The sequence below is a fragment of the Mus caroli genome, unplaced genomic scaffold, assembly GCF_978045245.1.
Source record: "Mus caroli unplaced genomic scaffold, Mus_caroli_1 scaffold_17, whole genome shotgun sequence".
Lineage (NCBI taxonomy): Eukaryota > Metazoa > Chordata > Mammalia > Rodentia > Muridae > Mus > Mus caroli.
The window spans coordinates 63,800,831-63,826,625 of NW_028227272.1; the positions used below are offsets into that span (position 1 = coordinate 63,800,831).

At 35.9% G+C, this 25,795-nt stretch overlaps 1 protein-coding gene across 3 annotated transcripts in view; it reads right to left on the reverse strand.

The window, feature by feature from the left end:
- The window catches only part of Cadm2 (cell adhesion molecule 2), a 950,561-nt gene that overhangs the window by 76,786 nt on the left and 847,980 nt on the right, over positions 1-25,795 (reverse strand). For all 3 annotated transcript variants that reach the window (XM_029470561.2, XM_021184565.2, XM_021184564.2), the window contains one exon: positions 11,819-11,997. In XM_029470561.2, the coding sequence (XP_029326421.1) occupies positions 11,819-11,997 (179 nt within the window). The remainder of the gene's footprint in view (positions 1-11,818; positions 11,998-25,795) is intronic.

Genomic DNA, 25,795 nt, shown 5'->3' on the forward strand with positions numbered 1-25,795 from the left:
CACCCTAAACTTTTGATATTTCTAGAATCAGATATATATTTTAAACCATTATACTTATCATATCAAGAAACAATCCAGTAAAGCATCAATATATAAAACATAGCCACATTTCTCTTTTACTATTTATCTGTTTATGTTCTTTGAAGAATAAAACACTGTTTTTATATACAAGTTAATCACATACACATATAACACTAAATATTTAGATAGGTTTAATCTATTAATTCTTTCTATAACACAAAATAACTTACTTTTGTTTCCTATATGTTATTTTTTTCAGAATTTTTCATATATTAACATTCTGGATATGTTAATTTAAGAAGATCTTGAAGCACATACAGACATATGTGTGTATGTATATACATATACATATATATATATATGTATATACATTTACATATATATATATGTGTGTGTGTGTATATACATACAAATATACTAACATTCCATGATTATTTATAAGATATTGGAACATGTATCCCATAATCAATGTTTGTGAAGTGACCATCAAATTTATGATCTATAACTATGATTTATGATGCAGTAAAATTATAAAATGACAACTCAATACTTGTACATACATAATATTTCATATATCATTGGTACAGCATCGAGGTTTAACTCAGCTTTGTCTGAAGTATTGTTCCTTGGAAAGTGTACTATATATTTACTTAATTAGTTCCTGAGATCTTTGTGTGAAACAAGAATAATGAAGTCAAATGGTTCAGCATGTAAGAGTCCCCAGTGCCAACACCGAGGATCTGAGCTCAATACCCAGGACATACACAGTGGAAAAAAGATATGAACTTGCATATATGTGTGAAGATTTAAGTACACACAAAATATATGACTAAAATAGATGAATAAAATATATCAGTAAGTTTATTATTAGTAATTTACAAAAGGAATGAAGTGCATAAATTATATATTTCAGTATTTAAATCATGATTAGTGTAGAATTAACGTTAAAAATATTAAAAATGTTTAAAAAGTTACTTGGAAAACTGTACCAAGTGAAAGTAATTATATTTTGTCTTGATCTGATCATGGAAATTAGTAATTTTATAGAAATCTTTTAATTAAAACAAGAGACACCTCAGTAAATTTCTTAATAACCAGACATTAAGACAAGCTTATGAGTGAATGCCACATCAGCTGACAGCAGTTTTTAAAACTGTTTTGATTATAGTATATAGAAATATAGAACTCCATTTTCTCTGAAAACATTATAGAATTTTACATTTTCTTTTGCTAGTAAACTAAATGCCATTATTTTAGATGGGTGGTTAAATAAATTCATTGAATTCCAGGAATCATTAAAATTTAAATATGCAAAGCCAATTTACTGAATAATAGTATGCATATATTTCAGTACTATACAATATAATGTGCTGTGTACTATGTAAATAAATATTTAAAAATTTAAAAATAAAGGAAGTGTCTCTATCATTCAACACATATAATACAGTAAACACAGAGGTTTCCTTTAAGGGAAAATTGTATCATTTTCATCGATAGGAAACTAAAAAAATGTTTAAAGTCATAAAATTTGATTTATGAGTTTGTGTGCATCTAATCTACCCATTGCAAGGAATTTAAAATAATATTGTATAAAACAAATATTCTGAAGCATTTTAAGAATTCCAGACAAAGCCCTGTATCTGTGCTGCTTAACAATAGTGCAGACACTTTTGAAGTAAGTTCCAAGTGTCACTCATAAGGCCAATGCTGACTTCCAAATAAATGCACTCTCATTTATAATATTCTATTACAACCTACTTACACACATGAAGAATCATGTTTGCTCAGGTACTCAGAAACTTCTGTGTGGAAGAGCATCATGAAGCTTGTTTTATAGTAAGTACATCAGTCTATTATCACTCCTTCTTAGCTCTAAAAACTCTGCTCAGAACTCCACGCCACGCCCCCTGTGTAGATGCCTTCCATCAAGGACTGGAGGGCCTCAGAGGTTACACTCTCTGTGTCTTTACTTCATTTCCCATTATACCAGTTTTAGATCAGAAAGAACTCTGAGTTGGACACACAAAAACGACATCTGTTCCTGCCTCAGGTGCCTTCTTCAAGATCCAGATCCAACTATTTGTACTCTCTGTGCTGTCATCTTCTCACCGTTTCAGTCTGCTTCATAGCATCATCTTTTTCACGTCTGTCTGTCAAGTCCCTTTCAATACTCCTATATACATATTCTTCCATTCTGAAACTAGTTCGTGTTTCCTTCTCTATCTGCAAAAACTTTTCAGGAACTCTGTATCTGTTTACTATACTTTACCATCCATTTTGTTTTCCAACTCACACCACCAACCACCACCTTAGCCTTACAAAAAAAATTATGTCTTCTTTATTCACAACTATAGTTCCACCACCCACACTGACACATCTGCTCCCCGGACCAATACACTCAACCCAATTGCAAGTCTCAGAAATATATAATATTCACCTGTCATTTGCAATTCACTGTATTTTTTTTTCATGAAGCAAACATTTTAATGCAACAGATAATTTACTTAGTGGTATATTTTGGGAGCTCCTTCTTAGTTATGTGCTTTATGGATGCTAATACAATGTGAGTATGTAAGCAATATATCACTTCTCGGGGCATAAATATGCAGCCAATATTTAAACATGGTATAGAAAAAAGTTGCACACTTGTAGAAAATATTCTAGAAATTCCTTCTAAAGGCCTACAATTCTGAAAGGCTAGTCTAGAAGATTCAAGTAGAGCATTCTGAAGACGCCTCAGCTCTCAATGCTGGTGTCAGCATTTAAAAATTGTTAGGCTCCTAAATCATAAACGCCAATCAAAAATAGTGGGAAAGCGTCCCTTCCTTCCAGTGTTCATGAAGGAATTAAAAAGCATGGGAACCTGATCTCATTAAGGGGGCTCATTAGAGCACAGCAGATCCTATATAGCCCTGTCGGGATGAAGTCACTTCCAGCAGACACAACACGCAATAACCTGCAGCTCACTGCAACATGTTTTTTTTTTTTTTCCTAATAAGGAGTTTTTTAGGTTAAAGGTAGATTGTGCTATTTATAAACGGAGTGCATAAGTTCTAACTTGTCAACTTGTTTTGTTTTCTGGAAATTTCTCTTTTTAAAAATGGCATTCAGGATGGATTTTAAAAACAAAATTAAGTCTAAAGAGCCCCCAGAAGCCAAGGCTGCTTGTTTTTCTCCCAAGACTATTGTCCAACTAGGGAGAAAAGCTGCTGTAATTTAGTCTGAAGTCTATACATCTACACCCTTTCGACTTGATGGGAGCAAACATTCCATTCGCGATGGGTAATCAGTTTACTTTAAGAGCTATGCTACCCCTGCACAGAGGGGTAGGATTTTGAGGATAACAGAATTAAGGTAAGAGTTATCATTATGCTATAAAGAGTTCATATCTCTCTGACTTACAAAATAATGTCAAATCCTTAGTATTCTTTTGCTCATTTTTACAGCCATCGGGAGAATTAGAAGAGGCATGTTTACTGGTTTTCGTTTTTGTAAAGAAGGGCATTTATCTGCCTCCATTTTACTCAGCCACATGTAGCAGCCTATTTAAGTCATGGCATAAAGGGATGACAAGTCCAGACCTCTCGTTGAATTGGCAGATATCAGACTAACAGGACCTCAGTTCAGCATTGTAACCCTCCTTCACAACAGAGTTATCATAAACCCATCTGTTCCATAAAAAAGAACCCTTCTCCAAATTCTCTTAACATCTTCCTGGTCTCTTCCACTGGCTTCTGATGCTAAGTAGAATCCTTATATTAAGATAATAATAATAACTAAAAAAAAATCTTGCCTCCCAAAATTGGAAAATGCTGCAATTTTAAACTGTAGGTGGTCAGCAAAAGCTCTTCATAGTTACAAGGAAAGTTTGTGAATAAAATCCGTATCTTATGTGAAGGATGGAAATATGTATCTTCTTTAAAACACATTACTTTCCAAATTGACACAAGCAAAGTTAAACTTAAGGAAGGATCTAAACTGCCTTCATCTTGGATGGCCTTGCCTCATTTAGGGTCACATTCAGTCATTGACTGGAAGTACTTTACCCAAAGCAAGTCACGTGACTGGATGAGGGGCACATGACTGACATTTTAAGGAAAAGTAAGTGAAGTAGCAGATACAAGGAGGAAGTGTGACAAATATTGAGCAAGCAGAAATTGTTTTTCAATGTATGTTCTCTGATAAAGGAATCTAGAGTTGTTTTGCATGTTATTTAATTTACCCACATATATTCATTTTATTAAAAGTGGTGAGTTTGGTGTGGTAATGTAAATTAATTCCTTTTACACCTGATTCTTGATTTTTGATAAGTCAAACTGACCTAAAAGAAAGATGTTCTGACAGGTATGTACTTAACCCATTTTGCATGTAATTTTAAGAGGCAATATTCCTAAAGAGATTAGTCTGCTTTGAAGTACAATGAAGTCAATTTATATGGTATATTATTCTACTGATAACATCAGTCTGTAAACTTCAAAAATGTTTTGGGTAATTGACAAAAATTAATATTATAAAATGCTAATAACAATTTGTACTTTTAGGATAGAAAAACCACGGTACTTACTAGGAGAGCCATGATTTGGTAAACAAGCCTGAGGTTTGCACATCTCTTTAATAACTTGCTTGAATGGTGTTTTCCATTGTTCCCCTTTCACTTGCCAGCACAGTAATGGATTTCTGACAATGGCTTCTCTAGAGGTGTTTCTTGCATTGATTCGAAATCTACAGTTTTTGGTTGCGGGGTGGGATTGTGGATATTTTGTTTAGGGAGCTGTTGTTGTTTTGTTTGTTTTATATTTTGTCTGTTTTTGCCTCTCTGAGACAAGAAATTATATGGCTCAGGCTGGCCTGGAATTTGCAAGTAGCTGAAGATGATTGTGAACCTCTGATGTTCTGCGTCTACTGCCTGGGTACTTGGATCACAGGAATATGACACCATACCCATCTATCCTTTTATAATTTTTATTTATCTATTTGTTTGTTTATTATTTATTTATTTGTCTAGGTATCTATGTATCTATCATTGTCTTCTATCATCTATCTCTCTACCTATCAATCATTTAACTATCATCTATTATCTGTCTATCTTTTATCATCTATCTATCTATCTATCTATCTATCTATGTATCTATCTATACTTATCTGTCTTTCATCTATCTGTGATTCTCATCATGCCTTTTGAATACTGGCCTAACTTCTCACAGTCTTATACTTCATAATTAGAAGTGTTTTATATTGGTGAAGTGGCCATTTCTCTCTCACACACAGACATATTGCACATAAAATGGTCTACAAAGAGTACCAATTTAGTCACCACACTACAAGTAGCGTGTTAATTTTTGCCAACTGTTTTTTTTTTTTTAAGTTTAAGAGTATCTGAGTTTTCCAAAACAGTTGAATATCTAAAACTAAACTGAACTCCCAGTTTCTTAAGCAGAAGTAATGTTAGTGAGTTTCTTCTTTCACACACATCATTTTAGGTTGCCCATTAGAAAGCATTTCAATGCCTAGTCCTGAGAGGTCAGTGAAAGGGCAAGGATAGTCTGGGAACCTCCGTTGTAGGTAGTGTGCACAGGATGCTGGCCATAGAGGACTAGAAATGAGGCAAGGGTTATTTTAGATTCAAAAACAGTATATAATGTGTTATTTGTGACATCTACATGGTAAGACACTATAAGTATATTTTATGTACAAATCTATAGTGTCTGAAACTCAGAGCCAAAACTCTCCTTCAAGGGCCATGACATAATGCTTGAATTATCAAACAAATGAGCCAACTCAGGACCATATTTTTTTAGTAAAAGGACTCTGTATAGAGTGGGAAAACTGTAGCATAGCTAGTTTTGCACATAAGCCAACAAAGAAGACTTTAGTGGCATTGATTTCATCATTGTATTTACCATTTTATAGACTGTGGATGAGAGAAAAGTTATAGAGAAATAGAGAAACTATATTATTGATGTTGAAAATTTGAATGACAGATTCTGGATAAAGGTTTTTGTTCTTTTATATTCAGCCCCTCATTCATCTAGATCTGGAGGAACATTTATGTTAGTAGGAAATATATGCATGGATTATACCATGACAGCTGAAAAAAGTCAATTTACACAGTGCATTTTCATCTTAAAAAGATGGAATTCAGTTCAAGTATATTCAGTGTTCTACGCAAAACTCACAGCAGCATAGACACATACACAGGCACACACTTTTAAGTGAACTATAAAACAAACACAGTGCCTTCATCTCCACTTGTCTTTTCAGAGTTTGGCAGCATATTCAAACAGGCAGAGGCATGCATTTCCTACAGGCAAAGGGGATCACTCTACATTTAAATGTGTAGAAGTGATGTGTTATAAGAATCATCCAACCAGTGACCATGTGGTAAGATCTCAGACAGCACTGCTGCGACCAGCAACTCTGGAGTTTTCCATTATTAGCGTTTGTTGTTGCAAAGGGATGTATGCTTTATCCCTTTTATTCTATGCTCCGTATTTTCCATTTATGTTTCTAAAGAAAGCTCATTATTAGCACACATAGCTAATTTACCAGCTGGCTAGGTCTGTATCTATATGACAGAACAGATTTTAGTTGAATTGCTCTTTAATGTTTGCTACACTGTACATCTGTGCGTGACCCCATCTTCTCTTTCCTAATCTACACAAAACCCACTCTCTGGATGCCATCATGATCTATAGGAATCCTCTTACCCATGAATACAACAGGACAAGTAATAAATAAATATATAATCGTCCAATGCATCTAAATATTTTCTTTCTGGTAATTGTAATCATGTCCAAAGAGACCATAAATCTTTGGCCTGGTTACTATGATGACCAGAAGTACCCTTTTCATTTTATTGTGTTGAGCATTCGTTTACTCACTAATCATGGCTATTCTAATTGTAAAATGTAAAAACGTATTCTCCCATAGTAGGTATGTGCATATGATAAAAGTACTTGCTCAGTTCTATGACAAGAATTTAATAGGGAAGTTTAAGATATAAATTATTAAGATCAGTCTATTTGAAAATCAATTAACGTCACTCTGCTACACCTATTTTATTTTGTTAAAGTTATCATCAAGTAATAATAAACTTAAAGCTTGTGATTAATTGCTCTACATTAGGAAAATACTTGAAAGCAGCGATACACTAGAAATGTTTCTTGCAGTGAAAATACGTTTATTTTCCCTGCTTTGATTTGCTTTTCTACCATAGTGAGCAAGTCCTTTGCTTTGGGTAGCCAGCATCCAGGTGGAGAGGAGATACTTTCCCTAGAGTTTGAGGAGGTATGTTGAGCCACAAAGCTCAGAACTTTCCTTTGTCATGATGTTCTATAATTTCTATATGTATGGTACTTTGTACTGGAGCATTTTTGATATTTATTATTAACAATAAATAGGAGGGAAATAGCAATTGTAACTGATTCTTAAAACTGGAAAGCCACATTTAATACCTTGAAACCCTTCATTAGACTATAAAGCATATAGACATTTTTAGTAAAAATAGTGTCTTACTGCTAATTTTGTAAAATATACTTTATAATGGCTCTTTCCAACAAACAATAAAATGGGACAGGTTACATGTTAGACATATGGGTGCTATTTAAATGTGTCATTATTGGAGTAGTTGTCATGCAAACAATGGAAATGTCATTTTTTTATCATTACTTATTTCAGTAAACACCTACAAATACAAATAAACTGAAAATACATAGTGGTATTTTAGAGCTATTAAATCAACAACTCATTCATTCTCCCTTGATTGGAAGAATAGAAATAGAAGCAAATTTCAATTCTATTTTAATCTGTGGTATTAAAATAATAGCTGTAGATAAATGTGCTTATTTACATGGTTGTAATAATTAAAATTCCTAGAAAAGAATGCATGTATGCACAAAGTTAAAACATGGAAAAATATATAGCATAGAATTTCATTCAAAAGTAGCACATTATGAATTAAGGTAATGGGATGATTAAATCTTTAAAATATGAATTGTAGAAGAAAATAAGTACACAGTATAATAAGTTATGGTAAAAAATAAATGTAACTTACATGTAAATATTGTTGTGGTGAAACAAAGGGTAAATTTGAATAAGGAAGAGGAATTTCATGGGCACATTCTGTGATATTGTCTCTCCATTACCATTCAAGATCCATACCATTTCTCCACTACAGCTTTGACACCGACTCGGCAGCTACTTGTAGAAGAAAGAAACAGCTGGCCATTTGATCTGCCTACCTTGCAGTATTTCCTCACAACTCTCGGGAAGGGCATTGGCGCTAGAATTTCTTATGCTTTTGGAACGTTTGCTGACAAAATATTCTGTATACCACATTGTAAAATTATCTGGAGCAAAGACATTCCTATATGATTATTTAGTAAATTTACATGTCCTTCTCCCCCCCCTCACACACACACACACACACACACACACACACACACACACGTGTGTGTGAGCACACGCACGTGTGTGTGTGTGTGTGTGTATGTTTTGTGCATTTTGTGTACTGTCCATTGTCCATTATATGTGTGTTTGTATATTTGATGCAGGTGTTATACATCTTTCTAACATGAGATTATTAACGGAAATTAACTGAGAAATCTGAGAAGGAAGGAAGTTAAGATTTGAGACGGTTGAATTTATTTTTCACTCTCCATACATACGATGTGTCAAACCCTTCACATCTCATATAATTGTGATTTTTTTTAAAAGAATACAGAGTTCAAAAACTCTGTTGCTTTTATTTACTTATTGCGATTCAGGCATGTGTTAGGACTCGCATAGATTTTCTCCTTCTACCCTGTGGGTGTCAAGAAAACTCAAACATTAAGATTGGCAGCTAGTACCTTCAATAGTTGAGCCATCCCAATCGCTATTCCCCTGAAAAGTGAAGTTTTATTCAATTGTTGAGATATAAATATGGAATAATTTAACTGCTATCAACCATTCTAGATGAAATGAATTAGATTAAGATCATTGATAATGATCTTAGCCACAGATCTCTGCTATGATACCTTCAGTAGTTAAATGTTGATCTGGGTCCACACTGCTTGGGAAAAATAATTTATGTAGCTTTGTAAAAATTTATGCTTATTGAACTTATCCTGCTTTAAATATTAATATTTACAATGTTGGATGTTGCAAGAATTTTCCTAGGTTTCTTTTAGCGGGAACTTAAGACTTCCTTGTTCTTTACGAACTCTCATTAAAGGCAAGTTTGAAACCAATGGCTAAAGCTGCCATCTGCATATTTAAATTTGAAAATTTCAAAATGTAATAGGATAAAGGAAATGAAGGAAACCTTCAGTGAGCACAACCCAAAAATTTTCAGAGTTTTTGACAATTAAATATCATAAAATTTCAACACTCAATACTACTGGTTTTCACAGGATAATATCTAACCAAAGCCTAGCATCGGTGTTGTTGATGTTTTATACAGGAACATATTCCAACCCCCATCAATTTAGAAATCAATAGATTCAGGTAACTATGTTAGGTTCAGACATGCATCCTGAGCCATAAAAATACCTTCTGTGAAATAGGTATGTTAATTCAGCAGAGCTGATGTAAAAAACAACCTGGGTGTAAAATATAAAAGGGTAAAGCTATTGCATAGAATTGTATGCAGCACTCAATGTAGATCAAAATGCCACTCAAATTTCATCATTTAGTAGGGTTTTGAAACAGCCAGACCATTAACAGAAGAGTGTAGCTTTTACACCTACACAACCAGTGACTAATGAAACATTATACCCAGTGTGCAAAGGGGAAAAGTGCCCTTTAGTTTGTAATGAACCAAATTGGAACCCCCTTTAAACACAGTGCAATATGGTTTCACTGTTTCACTGAGCCTCTCATTATGTGTGTCAATAATACTAGGTAAACTGCTGTTGAGCTTCACAGTATTTATCTAGCAGCATGAATAGCATTAATCTATGGGGTGCCTTTGAGCCATTGGAGTTCAAGAGTAAAAGCCAAAAATGACTTCTTGAAAAGTGCTTAGAGAAGTATTTATTAAAAATATGTCAACTGCCAACAACCTAAAGGTAGCTTGGCTCTTGGCAAAACCATGCTGCTGCCAGCTTGAAAACGCCACGAGAGCGTGTTTTTTTTTTTTTTCCCCATTTGAATTGCTTTAAAGAAACCAGTGACATACTTTCATATTTCTTCACTCATTTCTCCTTCAATTCTTCATGGTTTTAAGATCCATTTCTGTCAGCAGAGCCTGTCATACTATACAACATGCAGGCAGGAGTCTCACTTAGTTGGGGTAGCACTTATAACTTAAGATAAATCAGGTATACTAGACTGTGCACATGCCGTATATAGCTATGTACTCTTGGATCCTGCTCTTATGTCCTGAAGAATTTTTGCGACTAAATAAAGCAGTAGTTCTTATAACGTGGCTGGCAATGAAGGTGGCATTTCACTGATACAAGTTTACCACACTTAATTTCAACCTAATTATTACAATAAAAGCAGGAATTTTCCTCAAGATTGATTTTTTTTAACTCTTCACAATTTATTACAAATACCACATAGAACTCTATGATTTCCAGTCTGTTTACTTGAGAAAAATCCTTTTCACTGTGTGTCTTCATTGTTTTAATATAGAAGTTATTATATTATTTTCTTCATCCTTGATAGTATTATAACAAAATAATACTTGGAAATATAACAAAAATAACGTGTTCTTTTCCAGAAAATTAAATCTTTTCAAAGAACTAGACTTAGACTTACTCCTGCAAATATTTTGTTCAATTATTTTTATTTTTTATTGAGAACTAGGTTTATTAAGCATCCATGCTTCTAGCAGCATAGACTCAGAAGAAAGACAGTAAACACATTCTTTCTATGATGTTTAAGGTCCATTGAGTTTATCACTGCACTTTGTTAATTTCACTCATAGATCACTTTTGTAATTGTTCAAAGGATAGAATAATAGGTTCAGAAAAAAAAATGCCTTGGTGCAATACATGAGGGCAACACTGCTGCTAATTCTTTCTCATAGCGATCCATGATGATCTCATAGAGATTCAGGATGCACCCTGGCATCTATGAGAAGCTACCAGAGGCTATTCTATAAAGCAAGCTAACTGCATTTATTACAGTGTTAATGAATGTTACAAGGAAAAGACTTTTCCTTCTAGTCATAGATTAAAGCTACCTTATGAAGAAGCCAAGGTGTTTGAAAGTTGAGTGAAACCGTCATTTTCTCTTCTCATAATCATTGTCTTTTTGCCTTCAAACCAATTTTGAATTCAGCACAGTGAAAAGAGAATAATTTTAAATTATCACACATAAGAAATTTATCATTAGTCCTGAAAACTTTTGTCCTTACTAAACTTCAATGACATTACTATCTTTTGCGTGGCACAGTTCAGTATTTAAAAATAATATTTGGTGATAGTAAAATGCAGTTAGCTTAAGATGTTTTTCAGTGTTCTGAATTATAATATAAAATCACTTACAGTAAATTTAAAGATATCACCTAATATAATTTACAAGTCACTACCAAATATCAAATTTAATTACTTATCATTAGGCTTTTCACAAAATAATTCTATTTTGCTACAAGTGTTTTTAACTTCTTCTTAATATCCAAACTTGAAACATATTAAATGTATATCTTTGAGATATTCATAATCACGAGAGGTCCTTCTGAAAGAAAAACAAGACCTATTTAACTCATTTTTTAACCAATTCTGACAGATTTGAACTCTTTAATAGATTTGAAGAATTATCCACCACACTTTTCTTCCATTCATGTGTAATGTTTTCCCAAAGATCTTACCGTGAACAATGAGGACATACTCGGCACTGCTTTGTCCAATGGTGTTCGTGGCTTCACATCGGTAAGTGCCATTGTCCGTTTTGTTCAGGAAGAGAATGTTGAGTTCCCTACCACTCACAACCATTCGATCAGGATCTGGTAATTCGGCACCATCCTTCGTCCACAAAACAGGTTCTGGCCTATTGGGTACAGGCATGCATGTAGAAAGAGAAAAAAATAGGAAATGTTAAATGTTCTGTGAGCAAAATCAAATGATTTGTATAGACATCTTTCTCCTGCCCAACTGTGTGTTGGCTTTGACAGGGTACGAATAAGCCATCCAACATTAACTCAAAAGAATTGGAGATAAATATACTTTAATTCTGTTCTACTTAATCGGTAAGCTATGTGTTAAGGAACAGATTTGTTACGGCTCTGCAGCTGTCACTTCTAGAGGTCTGCTTACATCAGTCCAGTGTCTAGATGTTGTTAAAGACTAGCATTTCACAGTGAACTATTTTCTTTGGTCTAGTGACATAGTTCTGCCTCAGATTTATCTGAAATTATACTACTGAAGCTTCCCGTCTTCCTCTTACCACGACTGTTTTTTCTGTTCTCCTAAAGAGCTTGCCTACCTGTGTTTCTTCAACAGTGTGGACTCAGTGGAACAGGGAGATGGCTTAGCGGGTAGAGCACTTGATACACAACCCTGAATATAAGTGCCATGCCTGGTAGAAAGAGAGCAAGTCTTGAAACGTTCCCTCTACGTACCATTGTGGGAAAGCACACACGCACGCGCACGCACGCATACGCATGCACACGCGCACACACACACTATAATATTTTTTTAATCTTTACAAAATGTAGGAAGATATGGTATGACAGTTCTTCCCCACTGAAATCTATGATACCTACTGTAAATGAAGTTACAGGTACTGTTTGAATTTTACCAGAATTGATGAATATGGCGCACATATTTCTGCCCAAGTTTTTGGCATTGTGCTCTTGAAGAGTTTTTATTTAATGTTACTGCTAAAGGAGTTAGGCTTTGACACCTGTTTCTGATAATGTTCCTAAATTTACTGTAAATATTTGTATAATAAAAAATCTTTTGATTCAAGGAGATCCACCTATGAGATGCTTCAAAGGGATAGTCTCCAAGGGTTCCTGGGGAGTCTCAGAAGTCAGTTACATGAAAACTTTTTTTTTAAATTTGATATTTACTTTATTTACATTTCAAATGTTAACCCCTTTCCCAGGTTTCCTTTCTCCTGGAAACACCCTATCACATCCTCTCTCCCCCTGCTTCTATGAGATTCATACCCTACTGGTATGAACTAGATACCCCTTATGAATTGTTGGTCAGGTAACTTCCAGAGACTTCCCTAAAAAATTGCACGCAGTTGGTGTTCATCCACTTGGTTGTCCACCAGAATTAGTGGCTAAAAATATTTGCTGAAGCCGCCTACACACCTACACACTGTGCTTGCGTGCTACATAGATCTAGCTGGAAATGAGTTGGAAGCTTCCTTCCTGACACCTACATTGCAAAGCCTCAGAAGGTGCTATGTAGGCTGCTAGTACAGAAAGGGCATCTGCTGTCTTACCCAGTGGTGAATTCTCTAAACTATGGAACAGATCTGCCAGGCAAGATATGCCTATGTCTGGAATTTTGGTACAACTGTTGTGAAAGTAAAATAACTCTGTAACTGATTTTTTTTTTATTACATATTTTCCTCAATTACATTTCCAATGCTATCCCAAAAGTCCCCCATAGCGCCTCCCACTTCCCTACCCACCCATTCCCATTCTTTTGGCCCTGGCATTCCCCTATATTGGGGCATATAAAGTTTGCAAGTCCAATGGGCCTCTCTTTCCAGTGATGGCTGAATAGGCCATCTTTCGATACTTATGCAGCTAGAGACAAGAGCTCCAGGGTACTTGTTAGTTCATAATGTTGTTCCAACTATAGGGTTGCAGATCCCTTTAGCTCCTTGGGTACTTTCTCTAGCTTCTCCATTGGGAGCCCTGTGATACATCCAATAGCTGACTGTGAGCATCCACTCCTGTGTTTGCTAGGACCCTGCATAGTCTCACAAGAGACAGCTATCTTTGGGTCCTTTCAGCAAAATCTTGCTAGTGTATGCAATGGTGTCCGCGTTTAGAGGCTGATTATGGGATGGATCCCTGGATACGGCAGTCTCTAGATGGTCCATCCTTTCATCACAGCTCCGAACTTTGTCTCTGTAACTCCTTCCATGGGTGTTTTGTTCCCAATTCTAAGAAGGGGCACAGTGTCCACATTTTGGTCTTCATTCTTCTTGAGTTTTATGCGTTTAGCAAATTGTATCTTATATCTTGGATATCCAAAGTTTTGGGCTAATATCTACTTATCAGTGAATACATATTGTGTGAGTTCCTTTGTGATTGTGTTACCTCACTCAAGATGATGCTCTCCAGGTCCATCCATTTGGCTAGGAATTTCATAAATTCATTCTTTTTAATAGCTGAGTAGTACTCCATTGTGTAGATGTACCATAATTTCTGTATCCATTCCTCTGTTGAGGGACATCTGGGTTCTTTCCAGCTTCTGGCTATTATAAATAGGGCTGCTATGAACATAGTGGAGCATGTGTCCTTCTTACCGGTTGGGACATCTTCTGGATATATGCCCAGGAGAGGTATTGCTGGATCCTCCAGTAGTACTAGGTCCAATTTTCTGAGGAAACGCAAGACTGATTTCCAGAGTGGTTGTACAAGCTTGCAATCCCACCAACAATGGAGGAGTGTTCCTCTTTCTCCACATCCTCGCCAGCATCTGCTGTCACCTGAATTTTTGATCTTAGCCATTCTGACTGGTGTGAGGTGGAATCTCAGGGTTGTTTTGATTTGCATTTCCCTGATGATTAAGGATGTTGAACATTTTTTCAGGTGCTTCTCTGCCATTCGGTATTCCTCAGGTGAGAATTCTTTGTTCAGTTCTGAGCCCCATTTTTTAATGGGGTTATTTGACTTTCTGGAGTCCACCTTCTTGAGTTCCTTATATATATTGGATATTAGTCCCCTATCTGATTTAGTATAGGTAAAGATCCTTTCCCAATCTGTTGGTGGTTTTTTTGTCTTCCTGATGGTGTCTTTTGCCTTGCAGAAGCTTTGCAGTTTCATGAGGCCCCACTTGTCAATTCTCGATCTTACAGCACAAGCCATTGCTGTTCTATTCAAGAATTTTTCCCCTGTGCCCATATCTTCAAGGCTTTTCCCCACTTTCTCCTCTATAAGTTTCAGTGTCTCTGGTTTTATGTGAAGTTCCTTGATCCACTTAGACTTGACCTTAGTACAAGGAGATAGGAGTGGATCGATTCGCATTCTTCTACATGAAAACAACCAGTTGTGCCAGCACCATTTGTTGAAAATGCTGTCTTTCTTCCACTGGATGGTTTTAGCTCCCTTGTCGAAGATCAAGTGACCATAGGTGTGTGGGTTCATATCTGGGTCTTCAATTCTATTCCATTAGTCTATTTGTCTGTCACTATACCAGTACCACGCCGTTTTTATCACAATTGCTCTGTAGTAAAGCTTTAGGTCCAGCATGGTGATTCCACCAGAGGTTCTTTTATCCTTGAGAAGAGTTTTTGCTATCCTAGGTTTTTTGTTATTCCAGATGAATTTGCAGATTGCACTTTCTAATTCGTTGAAGAATTGAGTTGGAATTTTGATGGGGATTGCATTGAATCTGTAGATTGCTTTTGGCAAGATAGCCATTTGTAAAATGTTGATCCTGCCAATCCATGAGCATGGGAGATCTTTCCATCTTCTGAGATCTTCTAGAAGTTCTTTCTTCAGAGACTTGAAGTTTTTATTATACAGATCTTTCACTTCCTTAGTTAGAGTCACGCCAAGATATTTTATATTATTTGTGACTATTGAGAAGGGTGTTGTTTCCCTAATTTCTTTCTCAGCCTGTTTATTCTTTGTGTAGAGAAAGGCCATTGATTTGTTTGAGTTAATTTTATATCCAGCTACTTCACCGAAGCTGTTTATCAGGCTTAGGAGTTCTCTGGTGGAATTTTTAGGGTCACTTATATATATATACTATCATATCATCTGCAAAAAGTGATATTTTGACTCCATCTTTTCCAATTTGTATCCCTTTGATCTCCTTTTGTTGTCGAATTGCTCTGGCTAGGACTTCAAGTACTATGTTGAATAGGTATGGAGAAAGTGGACAGCCTTGTCTAGTCCCTGATTTTAGAGGGATTGCTTCAAGCTTCTCACCATTTACTTTGATGTTGGCTACTGGTTTGCTGTAGATTGCTTTTATCATGTTTAGGCATGGGCCTTGAATTCCTGATCTTTCCAAGACTTTTATCATGAATGGGTGTTGGATCTTGTCAAATGCTTTTTCCACATCTAACGAGATGACCAGGTGGTTTTGTCTTTGAGTTTGTTTATATACTGGATTACGTTGATGGATTTCCGTATATTGAACCATCCCTGCATCCCTGGGATGAAACCTACTTGGTCAGGATGGATGATTGTTTTGATGTGTTCTTGGATTCGGTTAGCAAGAACTTTATTGAGGATTTTTGCATCAATATTCATAAGGGATATTGGTCTGAAGTTTTCTATCTTTGTTGGGTCTTTTTGTGGTTTAGGTATCAGAGTAATTGTAGCTTCATAGAATGAGTTGGGTAGAGTACCTTCTGTTTCTATTTTGTGGAATAGTTTGTGAAGAACTGGGATTAGATCTTCTTTGAAGGTCTGATAGAACTCTGCACTAAACCCATCTGGTCCTGGGCTTTTTTTGGTTGGGAGACTATTAATGACTGCTTCTATTTCTTTGGGGGATATAGGGCTGTTTAGATCATTAACCTGATCTTGGTTCAATTTTGGTACCTGGTACCTGTCTAGGAACTTCTCCATTTCATCCAGGTTCTCCAGTTTTGTTGAGTATAGCCTTTGGTAGAAGGATCTGATGGTGTTTTGGATGTCTTCAGGATCTGTTGTTATGTCTCCTTTTTCATTTCTGATTTTGTTAATTAGAATGCTTTCCCTGTGCCCTCTAGTGAGTCTGGCTAAGGGTTTATCTATCTTGTTGATTTTCTCAAAGAACCAGCTCCTTGATTGGTTGATTCTTTGAATAGTTCTTCTTGTTTCCACTTGATTGATTTCGCCCCTGAGTTTGATTATTTCCTGCTGTCTACTCCTTTTGGGTGAATTTGCTTCCTTTTGTTCTAGTGCTTTTAGGTGTGTTGTCAAGCTGCTAATGTGTGCTCTTTCTAGTTTCTTTTTGGAGGCACTCAGAGCTATGAGTTTTCCTCTTAGAAATGCTTTCATTGCGTCCCATAAGTTTGGGTATGTTGTGGCTTCATTTTCATTGAACTCTAAAAAGTCCTTAATTTCTTTCTTTATTCCTTCCTTGACCAAGGTATCATTGAGAAGAGTGTTGTTCAGTTTCCACGTGAATGTTGGCTTTCTATTATTTATTTTGTTATTGAAGATCAGCCTTAGTCCATGGTGATCTGATAGGATGCATGGGACAATTTCAATATTTTTGTATCTGTTGAGTCCTGTTTTGTGCCCAATTACGTGGTCAATTTTGGAGAAGGTACCATGAGGTGCTGAGAAGAAGGTATATCCTTTTGTTTTAGGGTAAAATGTTCTGTAGATATCTGCCAGATCCATTTGATCCATAACTTCTGTTAGTTTCACTGTGTCCCTGTTTAGTTTCTGTTTCCATGATCTGTCCATTGGTGATAGTGGTGTGTTGAAGTCTCCCACTATTATTGTATGAGGTGCAATGTGTGCTTTGAGATTTACTAAAGTTTCTTTAATGAATGAGGCTGCCTTTGTATTTGGAGCATAGATATTCAGGATTGATAGTTCCTCTTGGAGGATTTTACCTTTGATGAGTATGAAGTGCCCCTCCCTGTCTTTTTTGATGACTTTGGGTTGGAAGTCAATCTTATCAGATATTAGAATGGCTACTCCAGCTTGTTTCTTCATACCATTTGCTTGGAAAATTGTTTTCCAGCCTTTCATTCTGAGGTAGTGTCTATCTTTTTCTCTGAGATGAGTTTCCTGTAAGCAGCAAAATATTGGGTCTTGTTTGTGTAGCCAGTTTGTTAGTCTGTGTCTTTTTATCGGGGAGTTGAGACCATTGATATTAAGAGATATTAAGGAAAAGTAATTGTTGTTTCCTGTTATTTTTGTTGTTAAAGTTGGCATTCTGTTCTTGTGGCTGTCTTCTTTTAGGTTTGTTGAGGGATTATCTTCTTGTTGTTTCTAGGGAGTGGTTCCCGTCCTTGTATTGGTTTTTTCCTGTTATTATCCTTTGAAGGGCTTGATTCGTGGAGAGATAATATGTGAATTTGGTTTTGTCGTGGAATACTTTGGTTTCTCCATCTATGTTAATTGAGAGTTTGGCTGGGTATAGTGGCCTGGGCTGGAATTTGTGGGAATTTGTGTTCTTTTAGTGTCTGTATAACATCCGTCCAGGATCTTCTGGCTTTCATAGTCTCTGGTGAAAAATCTGGTGTAATTCTGATAGGCTTGCCTTTATATGTTACTTGGCCTTTTTCTCTTACTGCTTTTAGTATTCTATCTTTATTTAGTGCATTTGTTGTTCTGATTATTATGTGTCGGGAGGTATTTCATTGCTGGTCCAGCCTATTTGGAGTTCTGTAGGCTTCTTGTATGTTCATGGGCATCTCTTTCTTTAGGTTTGGGAAATTTTCTTCTATAATTTTGTTGAAGATGTTTACTGGTCCTTTGAGTTGAAAATCTTCATTCTCATCCACTCCTATTATCCGTAGGTTTGGTCTTCTCATTGTGTCCTGTATTTCCTGGATGTTTTGAGTTAGGATCTTTTTGCGTTTTCCATTTTCCTTGATTGTTGTGCAGATGTTCTCTATGCAATCTTCTGCACCTGAAATTCTCTCTTCCATCTCTTGTATTCTGTTGCTGATGCTCGCATCTATGGTCCCAGATTTCTTTCCTAGGGTTTCTATCTCCAGTGTTGCCTCAATTTGGGTTTTCTTTATTGTGTCTACTTCCCTTTTTAGGTCTAGTATGGTTTTGTTCATTTCCATCATCTGATTGGATGTGTTTTCCTGTTTCTCTTTAAGGACTTCTACCAGTTTGGTTGTGTTTTCCTGTTTTTCTTTAAGGACTTGTAACTCTTTAGCCATGTTCTCCTGTAGTTCTTTAAAGTCCTTCTTGATGTCCTCTATCATCATCATGAGATATGCTTTTAAATCCAGGTCTAGCTTTTCAGGTGTGTTGGGGTGCCCTGGACTGGGCAAAGTGGGAGTGCTGGGTCCTGATGATGGTGAGTGGTCTTGGTTTCTGTTAGTAAGATTCTTAAGTTTACCTCTCGCCATATGGTAATCTCTGGAGTTGTTATAGTTGTCTCTGTTCAGAGGTTGTTCTTCTGGTGATTCTGAGTATCGTCTGTCAGCAGACCTGGGAGACAGGCTCTCTCCTCTGAGTTTCAGTGGTTAGAGCACTCCCTGCTGACAAGCTTTCCTCTTAAAGGGAAGGTGTACAGATATCTGGCGTTTGGACCTTCTCCTGGCCGAAGAAGAAGGCCGAAAACAGGACCTTTCCCAGATGCTGTGTTGCTTTGGCAGGTCACAGAAGCTGCCAGCTTCTGTGGTGCAAACTCTCAGCTGTGCAGACTATGTTCCTAAGTTCAGAGGAGTCCTGGATCCAAGATGTGCTCCCTGCTCCTGAGGCAGAGGGCTCCTGTGCAGGGTGGAATACAGTCTTCCAGCTGGGAGGGTGCCGGATGTCTGCAGCCCCAAAAGGGTGCTGCCTCAGTGGCTCTGTGGCTCCTGCCTGTCCCAGAAGCTGTCTGCCTCTGTGGTCCTCACTCTCACCTCTGCAGACTAAGTTCAGTGGAGCCCTGGAGCCAAAATGGCACTCCCTGCAGGGCGGATCACTGTCCTCCGGCTGGGAGGGTGCTGGATGTCTCTCTGTAACTGATTTTGAGCCTGTTCCATAGGAAGGAATCTATACCTTGTAGTATGACTTAAAGTGTAAATCTTATCAGTATCACACATGGCAGAGGGGGCTCATAGGGTGTAGAAAAGTAGTCGTCACTGTTCCTAAGGCTGAGACTCTTTCCTGCAATTCCTCATGTTATGGTAACCCTGAACCATAAAATTATTATGTTGCTACTTCATAACTGTCATTTTGCTACTGTTATGAATCATAATGTAAATATTTGATGTGCAGGAGATCTGACACGTAACTCTTAAAGGGGTCACAACCCAAAGATTGAGAACCACTGTTTCAGAAGGTAACTGAATATCATCACGTAGCTAAATTGAATTACCATCAATTTGTCTTTTTAAATATTTATACTTATATGGAAAGAGAAATGGTACTCTCAGCCTTAAGTAGCAAAGGCCTCTTTCCAGTGTATGACAATGGAGACTTCATAAGATACCCAGAATAAGTGGTGGATGAGTGCTCGGTCCACATTAAAAGAGACTGGGCAGAAAGGATGTAAGAGATTGACAAGGGGGAGAAGGGCTACAGAATAGCTTCTTTAGATCAAGGCATAACCAATAGCACACACAAATGCAGCTGCAGACACCTGCACTGGGGTTCTACAAGAATGGACCCATGAACAGTCAGGAAAGGATGGAAGAGGTACTCTGAAGTCTCGTATACCTCACTGCTCAACTATTTTCTATTTGTTAGTTTCGGGGGGAATGCAGCCATTGCCTTTATGGGATTCTAACTGATGACATTACCAGGATGCCATGGGTAATTCAAACCAATCTCACACACATAACCCAAGTGAAACAAAATGTGTTATGAATCTGAAAAGGGATTGGTAGGGATGTAGGAGAGTTAAAAGAGATGGGAGGGAGATAAGCAAGGGAGGTACAAAGACATACATTATGTTATAAACATGTATGATTTGTAAAGGACAAACATAAAGTATATATATATATGTATATGTATATGTATATGTATATGTATATGTATATGTATATGTATATGTATATGTATATGTATATGTATATGTATATGTACACACACACACACACACACACACACACAGAGAAACAGAAAAGTGTTTTCCCCCAGATTGAGGAACTCATTTGCCTTTTTCCTCTACACCTGTGCCTTTCTTCATTTAGTTGGTCATCTGTATTCTTTTCCAAAACCTTGGTAATAAATAGAAAAGTAGAGTGCTTCTCTGAAGCATTCTAGCAATGTAATCCCACCCAGGGAGGGAATCATGACAATGCTGGTTCATAGTGTGTTGATTGGAAGGATGTTTTGCAGTCTGCTATGTGTAATTGGTCTAAGACATAGTAGCAGTTTCCTGGGATTGAACCTTCCTACTGCGGGCTCTGACACTATCTCCAGCTACATAGAGTCAGAATTGAAGTGAATTACAGGTTTCTTTGTGGATGTCCCTGGAAGGACTGATGCCTGGCAGAGAGAAACTGGCTGGCACATATATTTTTGTGAATAGGGTGAATTATTGCAGTGTGTTAGTAGAGAATAGTGAGCACTTTGTTTTTGTCCTATCTCTTCAGAAAGAGAAAGTAAAGGAATAATCGCAGTTTTACCAGAACTGTACTCATGAAGTTTCTGAAAGAGCCTCTTTATATGAAAAGAATTGAAGAATCTAAGCATAGGAAATTACGAAAATTTATCATTTTCTCATCCAAAGATATAGGTAATTTTAATAGTCTATTGAGTAAAAGAAAACCTAATGCTAATAAATTTCTACTTGCTATATATATATTCTACTCAATCTACTTGCTATAAGAATTTAATAATTTGAATTTTGGAACACCCTGTATAATTTTATGTGTGCATATTCCCAGCATCCCTGGAAATTATAAAATAGGTCAAATGAAACTAGAATTTGTATCAGATCAAAAAGAGTAGAGTTTTGGTGATTTTCCCAAAGCCATACAAATAATAATAATAATAATAATAATATGGAAAAATTTTATTTAAAGCCACTAATTTTTCACTTCTTCTCAAATGATGCACTTATAATAACAGAGCAATACTTTCTTGACTCACAAGTTAATATTGATAAACATGGAGATCTAATTGTCCTTACACCACAAATTAACACATCAAATCTATATTGTAATTGTATTTTTTTCTAACTAGTGAATATGTTTTCAATTACCTTTTAAGCACATGGTTCTATATGTACATAATTAAATTTAGACTTTTAAAAAGATTTTATGGAAATAAACATCTAAAGATTTGTGGAAATTTAAATGCTCAGTCTGTATTTTAAATTTTTCTTCTAAACACAACTTGCTTCTAATAAATGAGAGAAAAATAAAAGAACAGAGAATGAAAGAGAAAAAATAACCTTTGTACACATTGTGATAGTAAGAGACTGTGATTGAGTCTGGGTTACATCAATCGAAGATCTTCAGGCATTCCAGGTTCTACTCTGGGAGATAAGTCTACTCTGGGAGATAAAGGTGTTCACATTATAAGATGTAATTTGATGACATCAGAGTTTATGCACAGATTATAAATAGCCTAGACACATTCTTCCTTAAAATGTTCGACTTAATATTGAGTGCATTAGCATGCCTTGGTGTATCTTGTGTTTCATCTTAATGTAGAGGATCCCTAGGCTTTTTCTAATTGGAGCCTACACATGACCAAGTTTCTTCTTTCAGATGAATGACACACCCATAAAAGAAGTTCCCTCCATAAAAGAAGTTCCAGTCTATAGTTTTTGAATACTAAGGTTAAAAATGAGCAAGCAGGTGACATCAGGCATAACATGAGAGAGAACAGCAGAACTGATAATGCCACAGACCAGCCTTACAGTGAGAACATTAACACTATCAATAGAGAATACCCCCTTTGTGTTACAAAATTCAAAGAATTTTTAGACAACCAGTGTGAGGTAAAAATTTCATGTTACTTTTGCCTACTATATCTCCAAACTCAAAAAATTGGTGTTATAAGGAGGTATACTGAGCTCTTATAAGATAGAAAGTTATGGAAATAAGAATAGTACTCAAACGTCCTCGTGGATTCCTTCCTGTATTTTAAAGTCTTTGTGCGATAGATTATACTCCTACCAGAAATTTTTAAAAGTTGGTTTATTGTTCTCATCATGAAAGAATTTTTGAAATAATAATTTAATTACCACATTTTCCCCTTTACTTTCCTTCCTCCAAATCCTTCTATATACTCTTCCCACTCTTCTTATTCATGGCCTTACCTCCACCAATAATTGCTATTGCATGACTATATATGTGTGTGTAAACATGTATTCCTGAATACTAACTATAACCTGTTTATTCTGTTTAATTTCCCTTTTAACATTATAGATTTTCAGAGCTCATTGCTTGGAACTGGGCAAATGAGCATTGTGTTCTTCCCTGGGGAAGACCACCTCTCCAATTCCTCACAGTTCTCAGTTGCCTATAATTCTCAGTGTAGTGTTAAGGTCTTGGGGAGTTTTCCCTATTCAGTTTAGCATATCCACTGGTATCATCATTGTTGTGCTCAAATTTTGGCAGTCATGATGGTGAGTCTTTGTGTGTATAGGATCTGAACTGTACAAATCTGAGAGGAGGTTTCCAATGCCATTCATACATTATTATTTATAAGTTAATTTTAATAGGAATTTCTATAACTCATTATGACTGCCAATTTATTTGATATGTTACTCCAGGTTAGATATTATAGTGGATTGTTAACTTCTATTCAATTCATTTTGTCTTTGGAAAACTTGTTCTGTGGAGTTTAGGATAGTAGCAATTCTTCTAATCCTTCCAACTGTAAGTGAAGGAATTCCTGTTGTACTCTGTATGCACGCTGGTCAGGAAACTTTTCAAGGACCGCAATTAGCTTCTGCTTTAGGCATATATTTTTGGAGAAGAATAAAGAATCAATAAGTAATTTAGATATACAATAGTGACTCCTGTGATTCAGATTGGCCTGCAAAAGCTTTCTTCTGCTATTTTTATAGTTAGAAGAAATAAAAGAACACCGAAAAGATGGGAAAATGTCCAGGCTGAGCCTCTTCCATAGTGCTTACATCCTTCCATGAATTCTATAATTTTCTGTCACAATCACATATATGTTGAGATCTAATGCTAAAATCATTATGAAATTAAAACATTATTCTACATGAAAAACACTCTACGTAATAGCATTCAAGTAAGCATCATGTTCTGACTCACAAGAAAGAAATTCAGCAAAATTTATGTCTAATATTTTCTTGATGACAAAGGACAACTTTCAAGAATCTTCTGCTTTATCATGTGCTGGTTTGAAATGCCCATTGGCTTCATTTCCATTTACAAATCCCATAGTTAGCCAATAGATTTTATTAAGGTTTTAATTATCAAAGAGATGTTTCAAAACACAGTTACTGTTTACTAATATTTCCACAGGATATTGGGAAAAAGTGTAATGATCACAAACACTTGTTTCCAAACTATGGATTAAGAAGAGCATTTTAGATAAGAAAATTATTTCATAGTGGTGTGAAAAAAAATCTTTTGCTTATGCCATCAGGCTTGAAGGGAAACACCAAGAAATATGAAAAGTATGTGAATTGGAGATCAGCTTGAAATCGATAAATGTAGAGGAATATTAATTTTGTTGTGTTCAGAAAAGGCCGGTCCTGAGAGGGATATCACTCACATATTTTGCCCACTGCATAGACAGGGACCACTTTTAACACTCAAGCCCAAGATTTAATTGACATTGACAGAAAAAGAGAGGAAGAAGAGGGAAAAGGGGCAAGGGGACACAGAGACAGGAAAGATGTTAAAGACGGGTTTGCTTAGTATTTTAAACTTTTAAAGCAAATGTAAAAAAAAGTTCAAAGAAAAAAAGTATTCTTTAAATGCTGAAACTGACTGCTGGGTTTTAAAGATGTTAAGCAGGAAAAGCAAAATATGATTACTTCAAAGGTATTTCTCAGGTTGATCATCTTAGTCACTTGTTAGTGGTGTTCAAAGGATATGCTTCTCATATATGTTCATATTATGCATATATGTAAATTATAAAATACTGTTCTGTGTATTTGGAGTAAATATCAAGTCTCTTTTATTTTTCAGATTTACCTGTTGTGTTAGTTCATGGAAAAAAGAAATGCTTTTCAAATGTGATTTTTAAATGTCTTGTGTATATATATGTGAGTGTGTGTATGTGTAAATGCACATGTGCACAAATTTGCAAACACATTTATGTAGATGCTTGTGAGAACCTAAGACCAACACTAGGTGTCTTTTCTCTGGAGTTGCACAAATGTTTTAAAATAATGTTAAGTATTATTATCATTATTGTTTTTGTTGATAATGATTATGATGATGTTATTGTTGCTGCTGGTGGTATTGTTCTTATGTATGCATGATATGTTCAATGCAAGTAAGGTATTCTGCATGGCGCTGCAAGCATCTCAACATCAGATGACACTTCCTGGAGCTGGTGTCTTTTTGTCTTTCTATATTTGCATGGATTCCAGATATAAGTGAAAGTACCATTATACACTGAGCCATCCCATAAGTCTCCCTGATTTTCAAAGACAGGGTCTTTCACTAACTGGTAGCTTGCCAATTAGTTAGGTATGATAGCTAGCAATCCCCAGAACTCTTTGTATCTCTACTTCCTGGTAAGCTATATACACACAAGTGCATTTTCCTTTACCCCACCCCCACCCCAGCTATATTATCAAGCTGCCCTGATCTATTGAGATTCTCTTTTTGATACACAGAAATCTTGAATGCCGCAAATGAACAAGATTGAATTGCATTATAACATGAATGTCAAGGGTCTTTCTATTTAGAAAATTTCAAAGTCTAAGAGCTCTGTTCTTATGTTTTGGATTTTTAACTTGAATGAAAAGAAAAATTAAAAAAGGCTAGTGTGAAAGAATAACACAAGTAAGGAACATTTTTAAATAACATTGCCTCTAAGTATATATTTTCCATTGGATTCCTAATGTGGTATAATTAACCTGGAAGTAGC